The sequence below is a fragment of the Somniosus microcephalus genome, chromosome 4 (assembly GCF_052327205.1).
Source record: "Somniosus microcephalus isolate GS21.2 chromosome 4, FLI_Smic_1.0, whole genome shotgun sequence".
NCBI classification, from domain to species: domain Eukaryota; kingdom Metazoa; phylum Chordata; class Chondrichthyes; order Squaliformes; family Somniosidae; genus Somniosus; species Somniosus microcephalus.
This window is the reverse complement of record NC_140990.1, coordinates 236488736-236508292: the sequence shown is the minus strand read 5'-3', so window position 1 is coordinate 236508292 and position 19557 is coordinate 236488736. Positions and strand designations below refer to the sequence as shown.

At 41.2% G+C, this 19557-nt stretch overlaps 1 protein-coding gene across 8 annotated transcripts in view; it reads right to left on the bottom strand.

Annotated features, from left to right (window-relative positions):
* nckap1 (NCK-associated protein 1) overlaps positions 1–19557 on the bottom strand; it is a 247554-nt gene that overhangs the window by 159602 nt on the left and 68395 nt on the right. For 5 of the 8 annotated variants that reach the window (XM_085985938.1, XM_085985933.1, XM_085985931.1 and 2 more), the window contains 6 exons: positions 17001–17093; positions 14027–14083; positions 13768–13910; positions 9535–9625; positions 9239–9376; positions 9108–9156 (listed from right to left, as the gene is read on the bottom strand). In XM_085985938.1, coding sequence (XP_085842064.1) covers positions 9108–9156; positions 9239–9376; positions 9535–9625; positions 13768–13910; positions 14027–14083; positions 17001–17093 — 571 coding nt within the window. Of the gene's footprint in view, positions 1–9107; positions 9157–9238; positions 9377–9534; positions 9626–13321; positions 13340–13767; positions 13911–14026; positions 14084–17000; positions 17094–19557 lie in introns of those variants that run through there. The other 3 variants (XM_085985932.1, XM_085985936.1, XM_085985939.1) reach the window with 2 other exon arrangements.

The window sequence follows — 19557 nt, the reverse complement described above, 5'->3', positions numbered from 1 at the left end:
TAGAAATAGAAGGATATTTCAGATGAATATGTGGCTAGAAGAATGGTGCAAGGGGGAGGGATTCAAATTCCTGGGACATTGGAACCGGTTCTGGGGGAGGTGGGACCAGTACAAACTGGACAGTTTGCACCTGGGCAGGACTGGGACCAATGTCCTAGGGGGAGTGTTTGCTAGTGCTGTTGGGGAGGGTTTAAACTAAAATGGCAGGGGGTTGGGAACCTGTGGAGGGAGACAGAGGAAAGGGAAGCAAGGATAGACGCAAAAGACAGGATGGAGAAAAGCAAAAGTGGAAGTCAGAGAAATCAAGGGTGTAAATCAAACATGGCCACAGTAAACAATAATTCTAAAAGGTCTAAGAGTGTTAAAAAAACAAGCCTGAAGGCTTTGTGTCTTAATGCGAGGAGCATTCGTAATAAGGTGGATGAATTAGCTGCGCAAATAGATGTAAACAGATATGATATAATTGGGATTACGGAGACATGGTTCCAGGGTAACCAAGGCTGAGAATTCAACATCCAGGGGTATTCAATATTCAGGAAGGACAGGCAAAAGGAAAAAGGCAGTGGGGTAGCATTGCTGGTTAAAGAGATTAACACAATAGTAAGGAAGGATATTAGCTCTGATGATGTGGAATCTGTATGGGCAGAGCTGAGAAATACCAAGGGGCAGAAAACGTTAGTGGGAGTTGTATACAGACCCCCAAACAGTAATGCTAAGGTTGGGGATGGCATTAAATGGAAAATTAGAGACACGTGCAATAAGGGCACAGCAGTTATCGTGGGTGACTTTAATCTACATATAGATTGGGCTAACCAAATTAGTAACAACACTGTGGAAGAGGAATTCCTAGAGTGTATACGGGATGGTTTCCTGGACCAATATGTCGAGGAACCAACTAGAGATCAGGCCATCTTAGACTGGGTATTATGTAATGAGAAAGGATTAGCAATCTTGTTGTGCAAGGCCCCTTGGGGAGGAGCGATCATAATATGATAGAATTCTTCATTAAGATGGAGAGTGAAGTAGTTAATTCAGAGGCTTGTGTACTGAATTTAAATCAAGGAAACTATGATGGCATGAGGCACGAGTTGGCTAGGATGGATTGGGGAATGTTACTTAAAGGGTTGACAGTGAATAGGCAATGGCAAAAATTTAAAGATCGCATGGGTGAACTACAGAATTTGTTCATCCCTGTTTGGCATAAAAATAAAACAAAAAAGGTGACTCAACATTGGCTAACAAGGGAAATTAGGGATAGCATAAGATCCAAGGAGAGGACATATAAATTGGCCAGAAAAAGCAGCAAACCTGAGGATTGGGAGCAGTTTAGGATTCAGCAAAGGAGGACAAAGGGATTAATTAAGAGGCGGAAAATAGAGTATGAGAGAGCAAGCTTACAGGGAACATAAAAACTGACTGTAAAAGCTTCTATAGATATGTGAAGAGAAAAAGATTGGTAAAGTCAAGCATAGGTCCCTTGCAGTCAGAATCAGGGGAATTTATAATGGGGAACAAAGACATGGCAGACCAATTAAATACATACTTTGCTTCCGTCTTCACAAAGGAGGACACAAATAACCTCCCAGAGATGTCGGGGAACATAGGGCCTGATGAAAGGGTGGAACTGAAAGAAATCAGTATTTGTAGGGAAATGGTGTTAGGGAAATTGATGGGATTGAAGGCCGAGAAATCTCCAGGGCCTGATAATCTACATCCTAGGGTACTTAAACAAGTGGCCCTAGAAATAGTAGATGCATTGCTGGTCATCTTCCAAAATTCTATAGACTCTGGAACAGTTCTCATGGATTGAAGGGTAGCTAATGTAACCCCACTATTTAAAAATGGTGGTAGAGAAAAAACAGGGAATTATAGACCGGTAAGCCTGACATCGGTAGTGGGGAAAATGCTAGAGTCCATTATAAACGATGTAATAGCAGAGCACTTGGAAAACAGTGACAGGATCGGACAAAGTCAACATGGATTTACAAAAGGTAAATCATGCTTGACTAATCTACTGGAATTTTTTTTGAGGATGTAACTGGTAGAATAGATAAGGGAGAACCAGTGGATGTGGTGTATTTGGACATTCAGAAGGCTTTCGATAAGGTCCCGCATAAGAGACTGGCGTGCAAAGTTAAAGCACATGGGATTGAGGGTAAGGTACTGACTTGGATAGAAAACTGGTTGGCAGACAGGAAGCAAAGAGTTGGAATAAACGGGTCTTTTTCCAAGTGGCAGGCAGTGACTAATGGGGTACCGCAGGGATCAGTCCTAGGACCCCAGTTATTCACAATATATATTAATGATCTAGACGAGGGAACTAGATGTAATATCTCCAAGTTTCCAGACGACACAAAGCTGGGTGGGCGTGTGCGCTGTGAGGAGGATGCAGAGAAACTCCAGTACGATTTGGACAGGTTGGGCGATTGGGCAGATGCATGGCAGATGCAGTATAATGTGGATAAATGCGAGGTTATCCACTTTGGTGGCAAAAACAGAAAGGCAGATTATCTGAACGGCAATAGATTGGGAAAAGAGGAAGTGCAACGAGACCTGGGTGTCCTTGTGCACCAGTCGCTGAAGGTAAGCATGCAGGTGCAGCAGGCGGTTAAGGCAGCAAATGGTATGCTGGTCTTCATAGCGAGAGGATTAGAGTACAGGAGCAAGGGTGTCTTGCTGCAGTTGTACAGGACCTTGGTGAGACCACATCTCAAGTATTGTATGCAGTTTTGGTCGCCTTATCTGAGGAAGGATGTTCTTGCCATGGAGGGAGTGCAGCGAAGATTCACCAGACTGATATCTGGGATGGCAGGAATGACGTATGGAGAGAGATTGGGTCGATTAGGCTTATATTCGCTAGAGTTTAGAAGAATGAGAGGGGATCTCATTGAAACTTATAAAATTCTAACAGGACTAGACAGACTAGATGCAGGAAGGCTGTTCCCGATGGCAGGGGAGTCCAGAACCAGGGGTCACAGTCTAAGGAGAAGGGGTAAGCCATTTAGGACTGAGATGAGGAGGAATTTCTTCACCCAGAGAGTGGTGAACCTGTGGAATTCTCTACCACAGAAGGCAGTTCAGGCCAATTCATTAAATATATTCAAGAAGGAGTTAGATATATTTCTTAAGACTAAGGGGATCAAGGGAGATGGGGAGAAAGCAGGGACAGGGTGCTGAATTTGGATGATCAACCATGATCGCATTGAATGGCGGAACAGGCTCGAGGGGCCGAATGGCCTACTCCTGCTCCTATCTTTTATGTTTCTACGTTTCTATCCCTGAACCTGATGGCCTACATCCTAGGGTTCTAAGAGGTAGCTGCAGAGATAGTGGATGCATTGGTTCTGATCTTCCAAAATTCCCTAGATTCTAGAACAGTCCCAGCGGATTGGAAGGTAGCAAATATAACCCCGCTGTTCAAGAAAGGAGGGAGAGAAAACAAGGAACTACAGGCCAGTTAGCCTGACATCAGTCGTTGGGAAAATGCTGGAATCTATTAAGGGAGTGGTAACAGTGCACTTAGAATATCATAATGGGCCGGATTTTCCAACCCCCACGGGTGCGTACGAGGTGTGTATGCACCCATAGGAGCCTCGCAAGTGCCGGTTTCAGGCAAGCAAAGCGCATGCGCTAAAACCCGGCATTTCCGATCTGTCAAGAATCCTCTCGACAGATCATCCACCTGCCCAGGAGAAGGGTCTCTGCGGGCAGAGTTCCGCTTTCTACACAACCTCCGCCCGCTGAAACCTTTAAAAATCTTACGCCTGGTAAAAGCAGGCGTAAGGCCTGCTTTTACCAGCATAAGAGTTTAAAAATATAGAAACATTTTCACTCATTTATAATTTTAAAATACTTTTTAAAAAGTTTATGTTTAGCCCCTAATTATTTTTCTCAATAAATTAAAATTGTTTAAAATATTTAATTTAATGTAATCTTAACTAATTTTAAATAAGTGATTTAAAAAAAAAAAATTTATGTTTAACTGTTTAAATGATCCCCCATTCATACTTTTGACAGGTCTATGCGTAGAGACCTGTCAAGTGTGAAGGGGGATTCCCTTCTTTGACTGGTTCCCCATGGCCCACATGATCCCAGGGAAGCTTGCGAACCACGTGTCCCTTAGTCAGAATCAGGGGAATTTATAATGGGAAACAAGGAAATGGCAGACCAACTAAATGCATACTTTGCTTCTGTCTTCACAAAGGAGTACACAAATAACCTCCCAGAGGTGCCGGGGAACATAGGGTCTGATGAAAGCAAGGAACTGAAAGAAATCAGTATTTGTAGGAAAATGGTGTTAGGAAAATTGATGGGACTGAAGGCCGATAAATCCCCAGGGCCTGATGGTCTACATCCCTGGGTACTTAAGGAAGTGGCCCTAGAGATAGTAGATGCATTACTGATCATCTTCCAGAACTCGATATAGACTCTGGAACGGTACCCATGGATCGGAGGGTAGCTAATGTTACCCCACTATTCAAAAAAGGTGGTAGAGAAAAAGCGGGGAATTATAGACCGGTAAGCCTGACATCGGTAGTGGGGAAAATGCTAGAGTCTATTATAAAAGATGTAATAGCAGAGCACTTGGAAAGCAGTGACAGGATCAGACAAAGTCAACATGGATTTACAAAAGGTAAATCATGCTTGACTAATCTACTGGAATTTTTTGAGGATGTAACTGGCAAAATAGATAAGGGAGAACCAGTGGATGTGGTGTATTTGGACTTTCAGAAGGCTTTCGATAAGGTCCCACACAAGAGATTAGATTGCAAAATTAAGGCACATGGGATTGGGGGCAAGGTATTGACTTGGATAGAGAACTGGTTGGCGGACAGAAAGCAAAGAGTTGGAATAAACGGGTCGTTTTCCGAGTGGCAGGCAGTGACTAGTGGGGTACCGCAAGGATCGGTCCGAGGACCCCAGCTGTTCACAATATATATTAATGATCTGGACGAGGGAATTGGATGTAATATCTCCAAATTTGCAGACGACACAAAGCTGGGCGGGAGGGTAAGCTGCGAGGATGATGTCGGGAAACTCCAGTACGATTTGGACAGGTTGGGTGATTGGGCAGAAACATGGCAAATGCACTATAATGTGGATAAATGTGAGGTTATCCACTTTGGTGGCAAAAACAGGAAGGCAGATTATTATTTGAATGGCAATAGATTGGGAGAAGGGGAAGTGCAGAGACCTGGGTGTCCTTGTGCACCAGTCGCTGAAGGTAAGCATGCAGGTGCAGCAGGCGGTTAAGGCGGCAAATGGTATGTTGGCCTTCGTAGCAAGAGGGTTCGAGTACAGGAACAAGGATGTCTTGCTACAGTTGTACAGGGCCTTGGTGAGACCACACCTTGAGTATTGTGTGCAGTTTTGGTCACCTTACCTGAGGAAGGACATTCTTGCCATGGAAGGAGTGCAGCGAAGATTCACCAGGCTGATACCTGGGATGGCAGGAATGACGTATGAGGAGAGATTGTGTCGATTGGACTTATACTCACTGGAGTTTAGAAGATTGAGAGGGGATCTCATCGAAACCTATAAAATTCTGTCAGGTCTGGACAGACTAGATGCAGGAAGGACGTTTCTGATGGCCGGGGAGTCCAGAACCAGGGGTCATAGTCCAAGGATAAGGGGTAAGCCATTTAGGACTGAAATGAGGAGGAATTTCCTCACCCAGAGAGTGGTGAACCTGTGGAATTCTCTGCCACAGAGGGCGGTGGAGGCCAGTTCATTAACTATATTCAAGAAAGAGTTGGATATGTTTCTTGAGGCTGAAGGGATCAAGGGATATGGGGAAAAGGCAGGGACAGGGTACTGAATTTGGATGATCAGCCATGATCACATTGAATGGCGGAGCAGGCTCGAAGGGCCAAATGGCCTACTCCTGCTCCTATCTTCTATGTTTCTATGTGCCCCTGGGATACCTGGGCCTCTGCGCGCGCGGACCAGGATCGGATGTCTCGGGACCTGGAGCCAGCAGGTAAGTGCGTGGATTTTTCCAGATTGGAGGCATCAACACGCTGGAAGCCTCCGATCAGAAAATCCAGCCCAATATGATTAGGCAGAATCAACATGGTTTTATGAAAGGGAAATAGTGTTTAACAAATTTATTAGAGTTATTTGAGGATGTCACTAACAGGGTAGATAAAGGGGAACTAGTCGATGTAGTATATTTGGATTTCCAAAAGGCATTTGATAAGGTGCCACATAAAAGATTGCTACATAAGATAAGGACTCATGGGGTTGGGGGGTGATATATTAGCATGGATAGAGGATTGGTTTATGGACAGAAAACAGAAAGTAGGGATAAACGTGTCATTTTTCGCTTGGCAGGCTGTAACTAGTGGGTGCCGCCAAGGATCAGTGCTTGGGCCTCAGCTATTTACAATCTATGTTAATGACTTAGATAAAGGTGCAATGTATCCAAGTTTGCTGACGATACAAAGCTAGGTGAGAAAGTAAGCTGTGAGGACGACACAAAGAGCTTGCAAAGGGATATAGACAGGTTAAGTGGGTGGGCAATGAGGTGGCAGAGAGAGTTTAATCTGAGGTTATTCACTTTGGTAGGAAAAATAGAAAAACAGAGGCCCGGATTTTCCGATCGGAGGCTTCCTGCGTGCGGATGCCTCCGATCTGGAAAAAAAAAAAAATCTACGAACTTACCTGCTGGCTTCGTAGGTCCCGACACTTCCGATCCTGGGCCTTTCCTGGTGCACGCGCACACAGAGGCCCAGGTATCCCAGGGGTGCAGGCAGTTTGCAAGCGACCCTGGGATCACGTGGGCCATGGGGGACCAATCAAAGAAGGGAATTCCCCTTCACACTTTTGACAGGTCTCTCCAGAAGACCTGTCAAAAGTATGAATGGAGATCACTCAAAAAACACACTAAAACATTAAATAATTTTTTTTTTAAATCACGTATTGAAAATTACATGAAATTAAATATTTTAAACAAAAATTTAATTTTTTACAGGGCTAAAAATAAACTCATTTATAATTTTAAAATACTTTTTTAAAAAGTGAGTGAAAAAAATTATTTTTTTACTTTTTTTAAACTTATGCTGGTAAAAGCAGGCCTTGCCCTTAGGCTTTTACCAGGCGTAAGATTTTTTAAAGGTTTTCAGCAGGCAGAGGTTGTGCAGAAAGCAGAACTCTCCACCCGCAGAGGCCCTTCTCCCGGGCAGTCAGAGGATCTGTCAAGGGAATTCTTGACAGATTGGAAATGCCAGTTTTCAGCACGTGCGCTTTGCATGCCTGAAACCGGCACTTGCGAGGCCCCTACGGGTGTGTATACAGCTCGTACACACCCGTAGGGGTCGGAAAATACGGGCCAGAATATTTTTTAAATGGTAAGCTATTTAAATGTTGGTGTCGAGAGAGATTTAGGTGTCCTCGTACAGGAAAGACAACGTTAGCATGCAGGTACAGCAAGCAATTAGGAAGGCAAATGGCATGTTGCAAGGGGGTTGGATTACAAGAGTATGGAATTCTTACTATAATTTTACAGGGCTTTGGTGAGACCACACCTGGGGTACTGTGCAGTGTTTTGGTCTCCTTATTCAAAAAAAGGACATACATGTCTTGGCGGCGTTGCAGTAAAGGTTCACGAGATTGATCCCTGGGATGAGAGGGTTGTCCTAAGAGGAGAGATTGAGCCTATAGTCTTTGGAGTTTAGAAGAATGAGAGGTGATCTCATTGAAACATATAAGATTCTGAGGGGGATTAACAGGGTAGATGCGGAGAGGTTGTTTCCCCAGGCTGGAGAGTCTAGAACTACAGGGCATAGTCTCAGGATAAGGGGTTGGCCATTTAAGACTGAGATGAGGAGGAATTTCTTCACTCAGAGGGTTATGGATGCAGAGTCATTTAGTATATTCAAGGTCGAGAGATAGGTTTTTAGACTCTAGGGGAAATCAAGGGATATGGGGAGCGGTCAGGAAAGTGGAGTTGAGGTCGAAGATTAACCATGATCGTATTGAATGGCGGAGCAGGCTCAAAGGGCAGTATGGCCTACTCCTAATTCTTATGTATTGAGAAGCTCAAGTGATAGGCCAAGGCAGAGCAGCAGCAAGTTTAAAAAAGTAAAAGACACACTATCAAATTGTTTTAACTTTGAAACTGAATACTGCAAACATTATTTTTATATATCTTTAGAATTGTGTTAATCAGTATAATCAACCAACACACAGTACTTAAATTCTTTGAAATGTATTGGACTAAATATGAATTTTGAAACTTTTAACTAATCATATCAAGTGATTAAAATACAATTTTATCCTAGCTTAAATGATTAACACGTGCTATTTAGGTCGACAAGTCTTCATACATTTTTTGCCACACTGAAGTTATTTTAAAGATAGGAGGCACTCCCATTTGCTGAGATGAGGCAGCTGCTGAGATGTATCGAGTACAACCTCACTCCGATGAGCCATCATCTGGTTTAAGAAACAGGATTGCCAGGGATGCAATACCCTTCAACAAACCTACATAAAGCCTGATCTGAGTGCTTGATGTAGACAGTGGGTGCAAATTTGAAGACAGACGTTTATTCCCTTGATTGACAGTTGATCAGCTCAAAACTTTCCTGCCCTTACTCAAAAAATATTAACTATGTACTTTACAGGCTAAAAATCTTATTTCTGACAAGACTTGTGAAAACTGCAGTACAATTATGATTGGATGCAATACATAAAGTTAAACAAAGATAATGAGTGTGTGAGCTTTTGTAGAACAAGTCTTTCAATTGAAATAGTTTTATATGTACAATATTCATATCTATAAATTTCAAGGGTTTCTTCACCCACAACAATACCATTGAATACAAGCCTCATAATTAAGCAAACTAAGAGCCAAATCATGAACCAACTTCTTACAGTCCTATTTCATAATTAAAGTGCACAGTATTAGGATGTGCTATGTAGACTCACAATGAAACCCAATATAACCTGGGCCTCCAAAAATGACACAAAATATTAGAGATGCCGGAGTTCCATTTATATACACAGCCTTGAAGAAAAAACACTATTTTGGTATAGTTACTAGGTTATATGATGAATCTATGTAGTACAGTAGAAGTCACATCAAGGTACTTGCATTCAATACTTACAAACAATCCATTTCTCCATAGTGTCCAAAGACAGGTATTCACATGGCATCTGATCATATAAAGCAAAAAAATGGTTTCAGAATGGTTTAAACTATTTAAAACAGTTGCTTGATGTATATAATTTATTTTACCGTGTCAGATTGTGCAGGATTAAGCATGGTGCTGGGAGCACTGATTAGGCTTAATAACTGGGCATTTCTCCATTGTTCTGCTGAAAGGTTCCGTCGAGGATAAACCATCTGGAGTGAAATTAGTGCATCTGACAAAGACTTGGAGGAAGAAGATACACAATAAGATTACTTCCAACAAAGGCATTAGAAAAATAATGCAATAGTTATCGACACCTAAAAACAAAAAAGGTTGAAGCCGAAGTTTAACGCAGCTTTAAAAAAAAATTAATGAAGAAAAATGTCACCTCTTGTCTTACCTTACTATGTGGCACAAATTCTTCCATCATTTTCTTTAGTGGGTTTTCATAATCTACAATCATTTGGCCAAGTCTTGGATATTCACGATCACTGTCAGAAAAATATTATATGGGCTGTTTTCAATAGCAAGTTAACCACAGTTTTTAAATAAGATAGTAACATTTCAACCATCTTTCAATATGTTCTCATTTTTTTTTTCAACAGGAAATTGTGTTTTACAGTTGGTATACATAGAAACATAGAAGATAGGAGCAGGAGTAGGCCATTCGTCCCCTCGAGCCTGCTCCGCCATTCAATCCGATCATGGCTGATCATCCAAATTCAGTACCCTGTCTTCTCTCCATATCCCTTGATCCCTTTAGCCTTAATATATCTAACTCCTTCTTGAATATATTTAATGAATTAGCCTCTACTGCCTTCTGTGGTAGAGAATTCCACAGGTTCACCACTCTGGGTGAAGAAATTCCTCATCTGTCCTAAATGGCTTACCCCTTATCCTTAGACTGTGACCCCCTGGTTCTGGACTCCCCGGACATCGGGAACATCCTTCCTGCATCTAGTCTGTCTAGTCCTGTTAGAATGTTATAAGTTTCAATGAGATCCCCTCTCATTCTTCTAAACTCCAGCGAGTATAAGCCCAATCGGCCCAATCTCTCCTCATACGTCATTCCTGCCATCCCAGGTATCAGCCTGGTGAATCTTCGCTGCACTCCCTCCATGGCAAGAACATCCTTCCTCAGATAAGGCAACCAAAGCTGCACACAATACTCAAGATGTGGTCTCACCAAGGCCCTGTACAACTGCAGCAAGACATCCTTGTTCCTGTACTCGAACCCTCTCGCTACGAAGGCCAACATACCATTTGCCTTCTTAACCGCCTGCTGCACCTGCATGCTTACCTTCAGCGACTGGTGCACAAGGACACCCAGGTCTCGTTGCACTTCCCCTTTTCCCAATCTATTGCCATTCAGATAATAATCTGCCTTCCTGTTTTTGACACCAAAGTGGATAACCTCGCATTTATCCACGTTATATTGCATCTGTCATGCTTCTGCCCAATTACCCAACCTATCCAAATCATACTGGAGTTTCTCGGCATCCTCCTCACAGCACACACGCCCACTCAGCTTTGTGTCATCTGCAAACCTGGAGATATTACATCTAGTTCCCTCGTCTAGATCATTAATATATATTGTGAATAACTGGGGTCCTAGGACCGATCCCTGCGGTACCCCACTAGTCACTGCCTTCCACTCGGAAAAAGACCCGTTTATTCCAACTCTTTGCTTTCTTTCTGCCAACCAGTTCTCTATCCAAGTCAATAACTTGCCCCCAATCCCATGTGCTTTAACTTTACACGCTAATCTCTTATGCGGGACCTTATCGAAAACCTTCTGAAAATCCAAATACACCACAGCCACTGGTTCTCCCTTATCTATTTTACCAGTTACATCCTCAAAAAATTCCAGTAGATTAGTCAAGCACGATTTACCTTTTGTAAATCCATGTTGACTTTGTCCGATCCCGTCGCTGTTTTCCAAGTGCTCTGCTATTACATCTTTTATAATGGACTCTAGCATTTTCCCCACTACCGATGTCAGGCTTACCGGTCTATAATTCCCCGTTTTCTCTCTACCACCTTTTTTGAATAGTGGGGTTACATTAGCTACCCTCCAATCCATGGGTACTGTTCCAGAGTCTATAGAATTTTGGAAGATGACCAGCAATGCATCTACTATTTCTAGGGCCACTTCCTTAAGTACCCTAGGATGTAGATTATCAGGCCCTGGGGATTTCTCGGCCGTCAATCCCGTCAATTTCCCAAACACCATTTCCCTACAAATACTGATTTCTATCAGTTCCTCCCTTTCATTAGACCCTATGATCCCCAACATCTTTGGGAGGTTATTTGTGTCCTCCTTTGTGAAGACAGAACCAAAGTATGCATTTAATTGGTCTGCCATTTCTTTGTTCCCCATTATAAATTCCCCTGATTCTGACTGCAAGGGACCTACGCTTGACTTCACCAATCTTTTTCTCTTCACATATCTATAAAAGCTTTTACAGTCAGTTTTTATGTTCCCTGCAAGCTTACTCTCATACTCTATTTTCCCCTTCTTAATTAATCCCTTTGTCCTCCTTTGTTGAATCCTAAACAGCTCCCAATCCTCAGGTTTACTGCTTTTTCTGGCCAAAGAGACAGGAAGAGATGGATATGTTGAGAGTTAGATGAGGTAGGGTGGGAGGAGACTCGGCATAAACACCGGCATGAACCAGTTGGGCCGAATGGCCTCTTTCTGTGCTGTACATTCTATGGTGTCTAGTCCAAAAGGTATCAAGTGCCAACTGGCACCAGGGAAGTCTGAGCAATACCTCTGGGCTCTACTAAAATCACTGTTGATTTCCCATCTCTGTTAATCTGATAATACTTAGATGGATCTGTGCTTTTAGACTGGTTTGTACAGTACTCAGTGGCCATCAGTGCCAATGCATTTTCAACAGCAACTGGTGCCAGCAACTGATGCTGACCCAGCTTCGAGACTAACCAGTGCTGTTGAGTGTTCAAGGATGCCTTTGATATAAGGTAGTGCTAATATACTGTCCCATCTGTGCAGTTAGTTAGTTTGTTTTGATGCTGACAATATACTGTTTGAATCAGTGCTTGTAGCGGAGGGGTGCATACTCAGTGCCGAATGTCAAAATTACAATTTTGTGCCACGTTTGTTTACTTTAACAGCTCTTCACATGGCAATCCAAAAACCATGACAGCAATATTTGCTGAATGATTGTTGCTATGCTACTTTAGTAAAGCACTACTTCTAGCTGAACCTATATACAAGACAACTGCACTGACTTGATTTTATACTTGCTTTTGTTTTATTTTTAAGTGTGACCAAATAGGGACAGGACTGCTTTGTTATTTTTATCTAGAGGTCCACTAAATAGTGCCAGCCTTCTCCCCCTTCATTATGTTGGTATTCAGAAGGACCTGGGGGCTCCTTGTACACGAATCACAGAATGTTAACATGCAGGTACAGCAAGCAGTTAGGAAAGCAAACAGTATGGTAGCCTTTATCACAAAAGGATTGGAGTACAAGAGTAAAGAAGTCTCACAGCAATTATGTCGGGACCTGGTGAGATCGCACCTGGAGTACTGTGTACAATTTTGGTCTCCTTACCTAAGGAAGGATACACTTGCCTTAAAAGGGAGTGCAACAAGGTTCACTTGAATGATTCTTGGGATATGGGGGGGGGGGGGGGGGTTGTCCTTTGAGGAGAGTTTAGAGTTTAGAAGAATGAGAGGTGATCTCATGAAACGTATAAAATTATTAAGGGGCTTGACAGGGTAGATGCTGGGAGGATGTTTCCCCTGGCTGTGGAGTCTAGAACTAGGGGGTCACAGTCTCAGAATAAGGGGTCAGCCATTTAGGACTGAGATGAGGGGACATTTCTTTGCTCAAAGTCTCTATCCCAGAGGGCTTTGGATGCTCAGTTGTTGAGTATATTCCAGACAGAGATCGATAGATTTTTGGATACTAAGGGATATTGGGATAAATGTGGGAAGATGGAGTTGAGGTCGATGATCAGCCAGGATCTTATTGAATGGTGGAGTAAGCTCACAGGGCCGAATAGCCTACTCCTGCTTCTTATGTTCTTTGCAGATGATAATGTTACTTCAAAACTGTGTGCGCACAAAACACAACAAACACCTACAGATCATATAACAGATATTTAGTTGAGCGGTTTCAAATTAAGAATTGCAAATTCACTCATTGGCATACATACTTTCAAAAATCAAGCTCGGATAGCAACATTAAGTTCCAGCATAAATAAGGTATTCCATACATATAACCTCGTTTCATAAACTCTCATTCTTTCCTCCCGCCAAATGCGACAGTGTGCATTCCATGGCATTCAAGACATACAAATACAGAATAAACACAGAATAAATACCAGTACGACAAACTCAACATTCAAACATGCCTTTACACCAATAATTAAATTGACTAACACTTTCCTAAGTAATCATGCAAATAATCAACACTGCATTTTAAATTAAATTTAGTACTGATCAGTAATTTAAAAACCCATATCATTCTAACCATATTTTAAAAGATATTACTCACAGTATTAAGGCTACTTAACAGCTGTTCTCTAAACTGCTAAAATATATAAATAGTGATCTACATCCATACAAAATGTATATATTCTAAATACAGATTAACACTCACCTAGCTCCATGCAGCATTTCATGTGCATAATTGTAGAGGCCTACTATTGCCTTCCGTTCTTCAATCCGAGACACCATTATCATTAGTGTTGTGTAGGTTACAACCAAGTCCAAGTAATTTTTGGTTAAATCAAAATTGACAGTCTGGTGGGGGTGGGGGGGGGAAAAGAAGGGGGAAAAAATGCAAAAAAAAATAAATTCAAAAATATTGTAAATTTGGTATCTTCTGTTGAAAATTGTGAACTTCTGAAAATACTTACAATATCAAAAAAAACTTGACATGCATCAATAGCGTTCAGCAGTTCGCTCACATGATCCTACGGGGAAACAATTTATACAATAAAGTGGCATTATTATTGATATTATTTATAAATGAAAAGGAAAGGGACAGAGAGCTCTGAAGGATAACAAGACCGGGGGAGCAGAAAAGAGTATGAAATTGATTATGTGCTATGCAACAGCAGGATAGGATAGTGGAAACTACAAAATGATCCCAGCCCAGAAAAGAAGACATGGGCATGCACGGACAGAAAATAGCACCGCAGCCACAAGCCAGGACGAATGCAATATACTCATGCAGCCAGAACAAACTAATGGGACGTATCCAGCTCAACACAAAAGGCAGGAATGAGGAAATGGAGCTAGAAAAGTGGTGTAATGCACAGGGGCAGAGCAAGTAGGGCACAAGGAGGAGGAGACACAAACCCAGCAGAGCACAAGTTGTGTGAAAGGGCATTGGAAAAATTAAGAGTAAAGTTCTGCTAAAGAGAGATACAGTACAACCCAATTGGGTAATTTCTAATTAGCAATATGATAAAGTTTTATTAGCAAATACATGGCAAGATTGATAAACAAACGCTTCGATCTATTGTAGTTATAGGTATACACAATAATGACTGGAACGGCTTCCTTGTCCAATCAAATTCTTTAAATAGTGGACAGGTTACTGGAATAGTCCCACCCCTCAATAGTGTGTCCCAATTTTCTCATGAGAGGAAGTAGGAGCTGTATGGATGTAATACACAGGTCTCATTGAGCAAAGGTAGGAGCTGGACAGGAACTAGTGGATAAGAGACCAGATTAGTGGACAATTGGTAAATGGAAGGAAGAGGAGCAAAGCCAACAAAAGTCTCTGAAGAATGGACTCAGTCGGGAATATTTTGTTGACTTTATGGGATTTTTCTGAGGGTATGTTTTCTGTTATGGGATCGCTCTGTGCAGATACGTGAAAGCTTCAGGTCGTCTGTCATTTTAATTCACCGCCCCATTCCCACTCGGACCTCACCGTCCTCGGCCTCTTGCATTGTTCCTCGGAAGCTCAACGTAAACTCGAGGAACAGCACCTCATCTTCCAATTAGGAACTTGACAGCCTTCCGGACTCGATATCGAGTTCAACAATTTCAGATCATAACCTCGGCCCCTATTACATTTTCACTTATATTTTTTTATCCACACCTTTGTTTTGGCCTTTCCCCACCCCCCCTTTCCTTTTTTTCCCCCCTCTCCCACATGGCAGCGGTCTCCCATTCTGCCAGTGCATTTCACACCTAATCTAGAGCTGTCTTTTGTCTCCACTAGTCCTATCACCATCTCGTCTCATTTTGAATACCTTTTAATGTCTCTTCTCTTTTGTTCTCTCCCAGCCCGGCCTCTTAATCTATTTCATTCCCTGTGCCTCTTTAGTCTTGATAAAGGGTTTTGACCCGAAACGTTGACTCTAATTTCTCTCCACGGATGTTGCCTGGCCTGCTGAGTTTTTCCAGCATTTTCTGTTATTATGTGAAAGACTGGTTTTGTTAAAACTCCAGAGAGCGCATGGCAGTTGGCTGTGACAAAAGGACCATCAGTCATCCAGTATGTATGGGTTCGCCAGACAGTCCTGGAAAAAGGAAGGGGGCCATTGAACTTGGTTAGAAAAGCCACTCTAATATGCAAAGCACTTCTCACCTCCATCTCAGAAGAGAAGCAGAACAATGAACCCACTGGCCTCACCCAGCCAAAAGGGAGCCAGTTTTTTTCCCTAACAAAGACCGAAAGATATGTCCCAGACTTAGGGCCATTAATCCAATACGCACGGGTCCGAGGATGACTCATCACAGATTAAGCACCGGAATGCTCAGAAGCAAATGGATTTTAAAGATTGGCAGGAAAAGATAGGGACTACTATAAAGATAGACGCTCTTCCACCACTCACTCTCTCGCTCCCTGCTCCTACAAGATCGAACTAACAAGTACCACCAGAGAAGCCGACGAGCAGAGCGATCGAAACCGACCGTGTGGGGGTAAGCAGTCTCTCAGAAGTGAAGCTTTTGGGCTATTCCGAGGGTGGGAGCTTCGTTTGGTTCAGCCAGGCAAACGGGTTTATGCGACTGGGTAATTCATTGATAGGGGTGGAATTATAGTCCACCATAGCAACAAGGGAATTACTGCTCGTTATAGTCCCCAGTTTTGTACTATATGTATGTGGATTGTAATCTGGATTTTATTCTCCACAGGGATAGTGATTTCATTTAGTAGTGCATGTTTTAGCCAGTGTATGTTAGGCCAAATAAATACAAGTTTGATTTTTCACCGAAACATTCCTGTCCGTGACTTATTTCATTTACACTCAATAATAATTCCCGGGTATAGAACTTTCGTATGGCGGGGGCGATTCGAACCATCTGTCTAGCAATTGGGCTAGGATCAAAAACCACTTACATGTGGACAGGTAATTTAATGACTAAGGCAGACTCATGGGAATCATATGAGAATTAAACATTAGGAGAAAAAAAAATCAGTGAGCAATACTTAAATCTGATTTACATATTAATGCTTCTTGTCCGTGTAAAGTATCCCTGAGGCATGGGTCCTGGTCCTGTTAAAAAGGGGGTTTGAGCTTGATGGAAAGGAAGGCCAGAAAACAGAACTGCAAATCACTTAACTAACCAGCAAGACTGTCTTTACTCATTGAAGGGAATACCCAAAATATGGAGAATAATTCATCAAAAATGGTGAGGTTCCGCTCTCCTGCAGCCCAGAAAGGAACGGCTCTATGCCACGCCACTGAGCCTAGCCTATTAGGAAGGTACGATGTTCAATCCCTAAATTAGCATTCAGTTGAGGCATTATTTCAACATTAGCAATTTGGTCACAAGAGATTCACAATGGAGTTGAAGTAATTCAAAGTTCGGAAAGCCTTTATATACTGCAATTTAAATGATTCTGCACATTTAATAGATCAGCATCACTACCTTAAATTCCATGACATCCACAAATGTGAAATAATAAAGTGCCAGATTCTTCAGAATTTCCTGCTTCTCCTTATGTAGTTGTGACAGCTGTTGCTAAAAGGAGGAAAAATATTTTTACTAGACAACTTATACTTAAACTGTATTAAAATGCATCAATCCTCAATTTTAGACAGCCCAGTAATCTAACATTCATGGCACTGTTACATCACAAATACCAGTAAGAACTGCAGCTAGAGTAATACAGTGGAGTTATACCGCCAGCACCACATTGCTCCATTCACCAGCATCCAAAAGCCAACTAAATAGTTAATATTAGCGAAAGGCTGATGAAACAGTCATCTGTTTGCCAACATTAAAAGCTTTAAATTAAAGTTTTAAAAATTCACAGGCCACTCGGGATCTTTTTAAAGTTTGCTGCACATTGGTTGTTGAGTTACTGTAGACAGTGAAGTACGAGACTACCTTTTCCAGGTGGTTTCAAGCCACCTGCTAAAACACCATCAATACAACAACTTCACTCCTAACTTAGACTGCCAGTGTTGCATCCCTGCAAAGCTGAACTTGCATCATGTTGATGCAAAACTAGCAATATAACAAGTCCATAATAGTAACTCAATGGCCCTTTCTCAAATTGGTGTACCTTTCATCATTTTATGCAATAGCATTACTTCACTGCCAGCAAAATAAACCAACTTAGAACTAAAATAAAATTTACACTGGCAGTTTTAGATTACATTTTTCATTAAGAAATTGGATTTTTATAGATAAACCTTACTGACAGAGAACCAACCTTAACAGACCAGCCTTTTAAAATACAACCTTATTCCACTTAATGCCTTTAACAAAAGTCTAAGTACAAGTTTTTCCAAAATGTGCTCAGACCAACCAAGCATGTAACAACACACTCCATAAAATATAGTACAAAGTATCCATTGTATGAAAAGCACTAGGATACACTCAATAGGATACAAAATGGGTAAATGCTGCCTCATGAATTACCAGTTTTATATTAAGCTTACTTTGGAAGGCAAGGAACAGGACTATTCAGGCCTCAACATTGCAGTTTTCCTATAGGACTTTCTCTATACAGTACATTTTTTTTTAAAGTACAAAACTCAGTTTAACTTAAGTAAATTTAAATCCAATATCAGAAATGTTCCAATATTCAGTTTAAAAAAAAAACTAATATTCATGCTAGCTTGATCTGCATATACCAGCATTCTAAACCCGCAAAAAGAAATTTAATTGCCAACATTTTGATTTGTTCGGTAGAAAATAGTGTCCCTTTAATGCAGTATTCTATGGTCAAGTGTTACCATCACTTGCAGTGCTGCACCAATACAATAAAACATCTAACTTTATAATATTAACCATTGTAACTTAAGGTAGAAAGTTACACTACTTGAAGCATGATCATATTTGTGGTGCAATGTCAATCCAACTTTTGTTAAAGAAACGTCAAATTCGCATAAAAGTAAAATGATTTATACAGCTTAGAATATGCAGAACACCTACCACTACTATCCCTAAAAACATTACAATTCATGAAATAACTGGAGCGCGCTCTAGGTTTTAAGTAAGCTACTGGCAATGTTTTTAAGCATTTTGAAGAGAACTTGAGTATACACTAGCTAGAATGGATATTACAAATTCAAAACAACATGAAGCAATTTGTGATAGTGGAATTATGAGGCTAGAGCAGCATTAGCCACTATTACCAGTGCTCGCTCCTGGCTTATTTTTAGCCTAACCTACCACACTTAATTCCAAAGTGCTCATCATTTTAGCCCCAAAATTTTGTAAAATTTAGAGGAAAAATATAGATTAATCTCCATATTTAATGGTTAAACTACAAAATATGGATTTAAAAATACTGCTTTTATTTTTTAAATCCTATTGGTCAGCGTCAACTCATTATAACACCATGATCAGCTAGTTTCCTAACTACCAATACAGCAAACAATATATTAGTACAATTACTACAGTTTGAGTTAAAATAAGAATGGTTTGAAATACTTCATCTAACATGGCAAAAAAGCACATCAATAAAGGTTATGCAGCTATGGTAATAGTGTTCAACTAATGTAAGTTATACACTGCAAGAGAATCCACACTTACCAAATGATCCAGGTAAAGTCAAGTTAAGCATGCAAAAAAAATTGAAAGACATGATGTATAATGATAATTTTAAAGCTTAGTCTCGCTACACTATAGCAGAACGGAGTAAAATTAAATGGTCAGTAGCTCAAGCTTGATCTTGCTTTTTACTAGAAGGGACATTATGCTTCTTTTTAAAATAATGCTTTTCCCCAACACTATTGGCAGGAGGGGAGATTCTAGTCATGGTCGTAGTGAAATTAGTGCTTTATCCTCCTTTGAAATTTCATCTGTGTTTATTCATCTTCAGAAGACCAAGCTGGTTGAGCAGAGTTCATGAAATAGAAAATTGTACCAAATCTGTGGAAGAAATGGGCTTGATGCCCCAGACAGACCAAACATATTTTGGATAGAAAGGAGAAAGGAAAAAGGAAGAGTAAACCAAAACAAATTTTAGGCA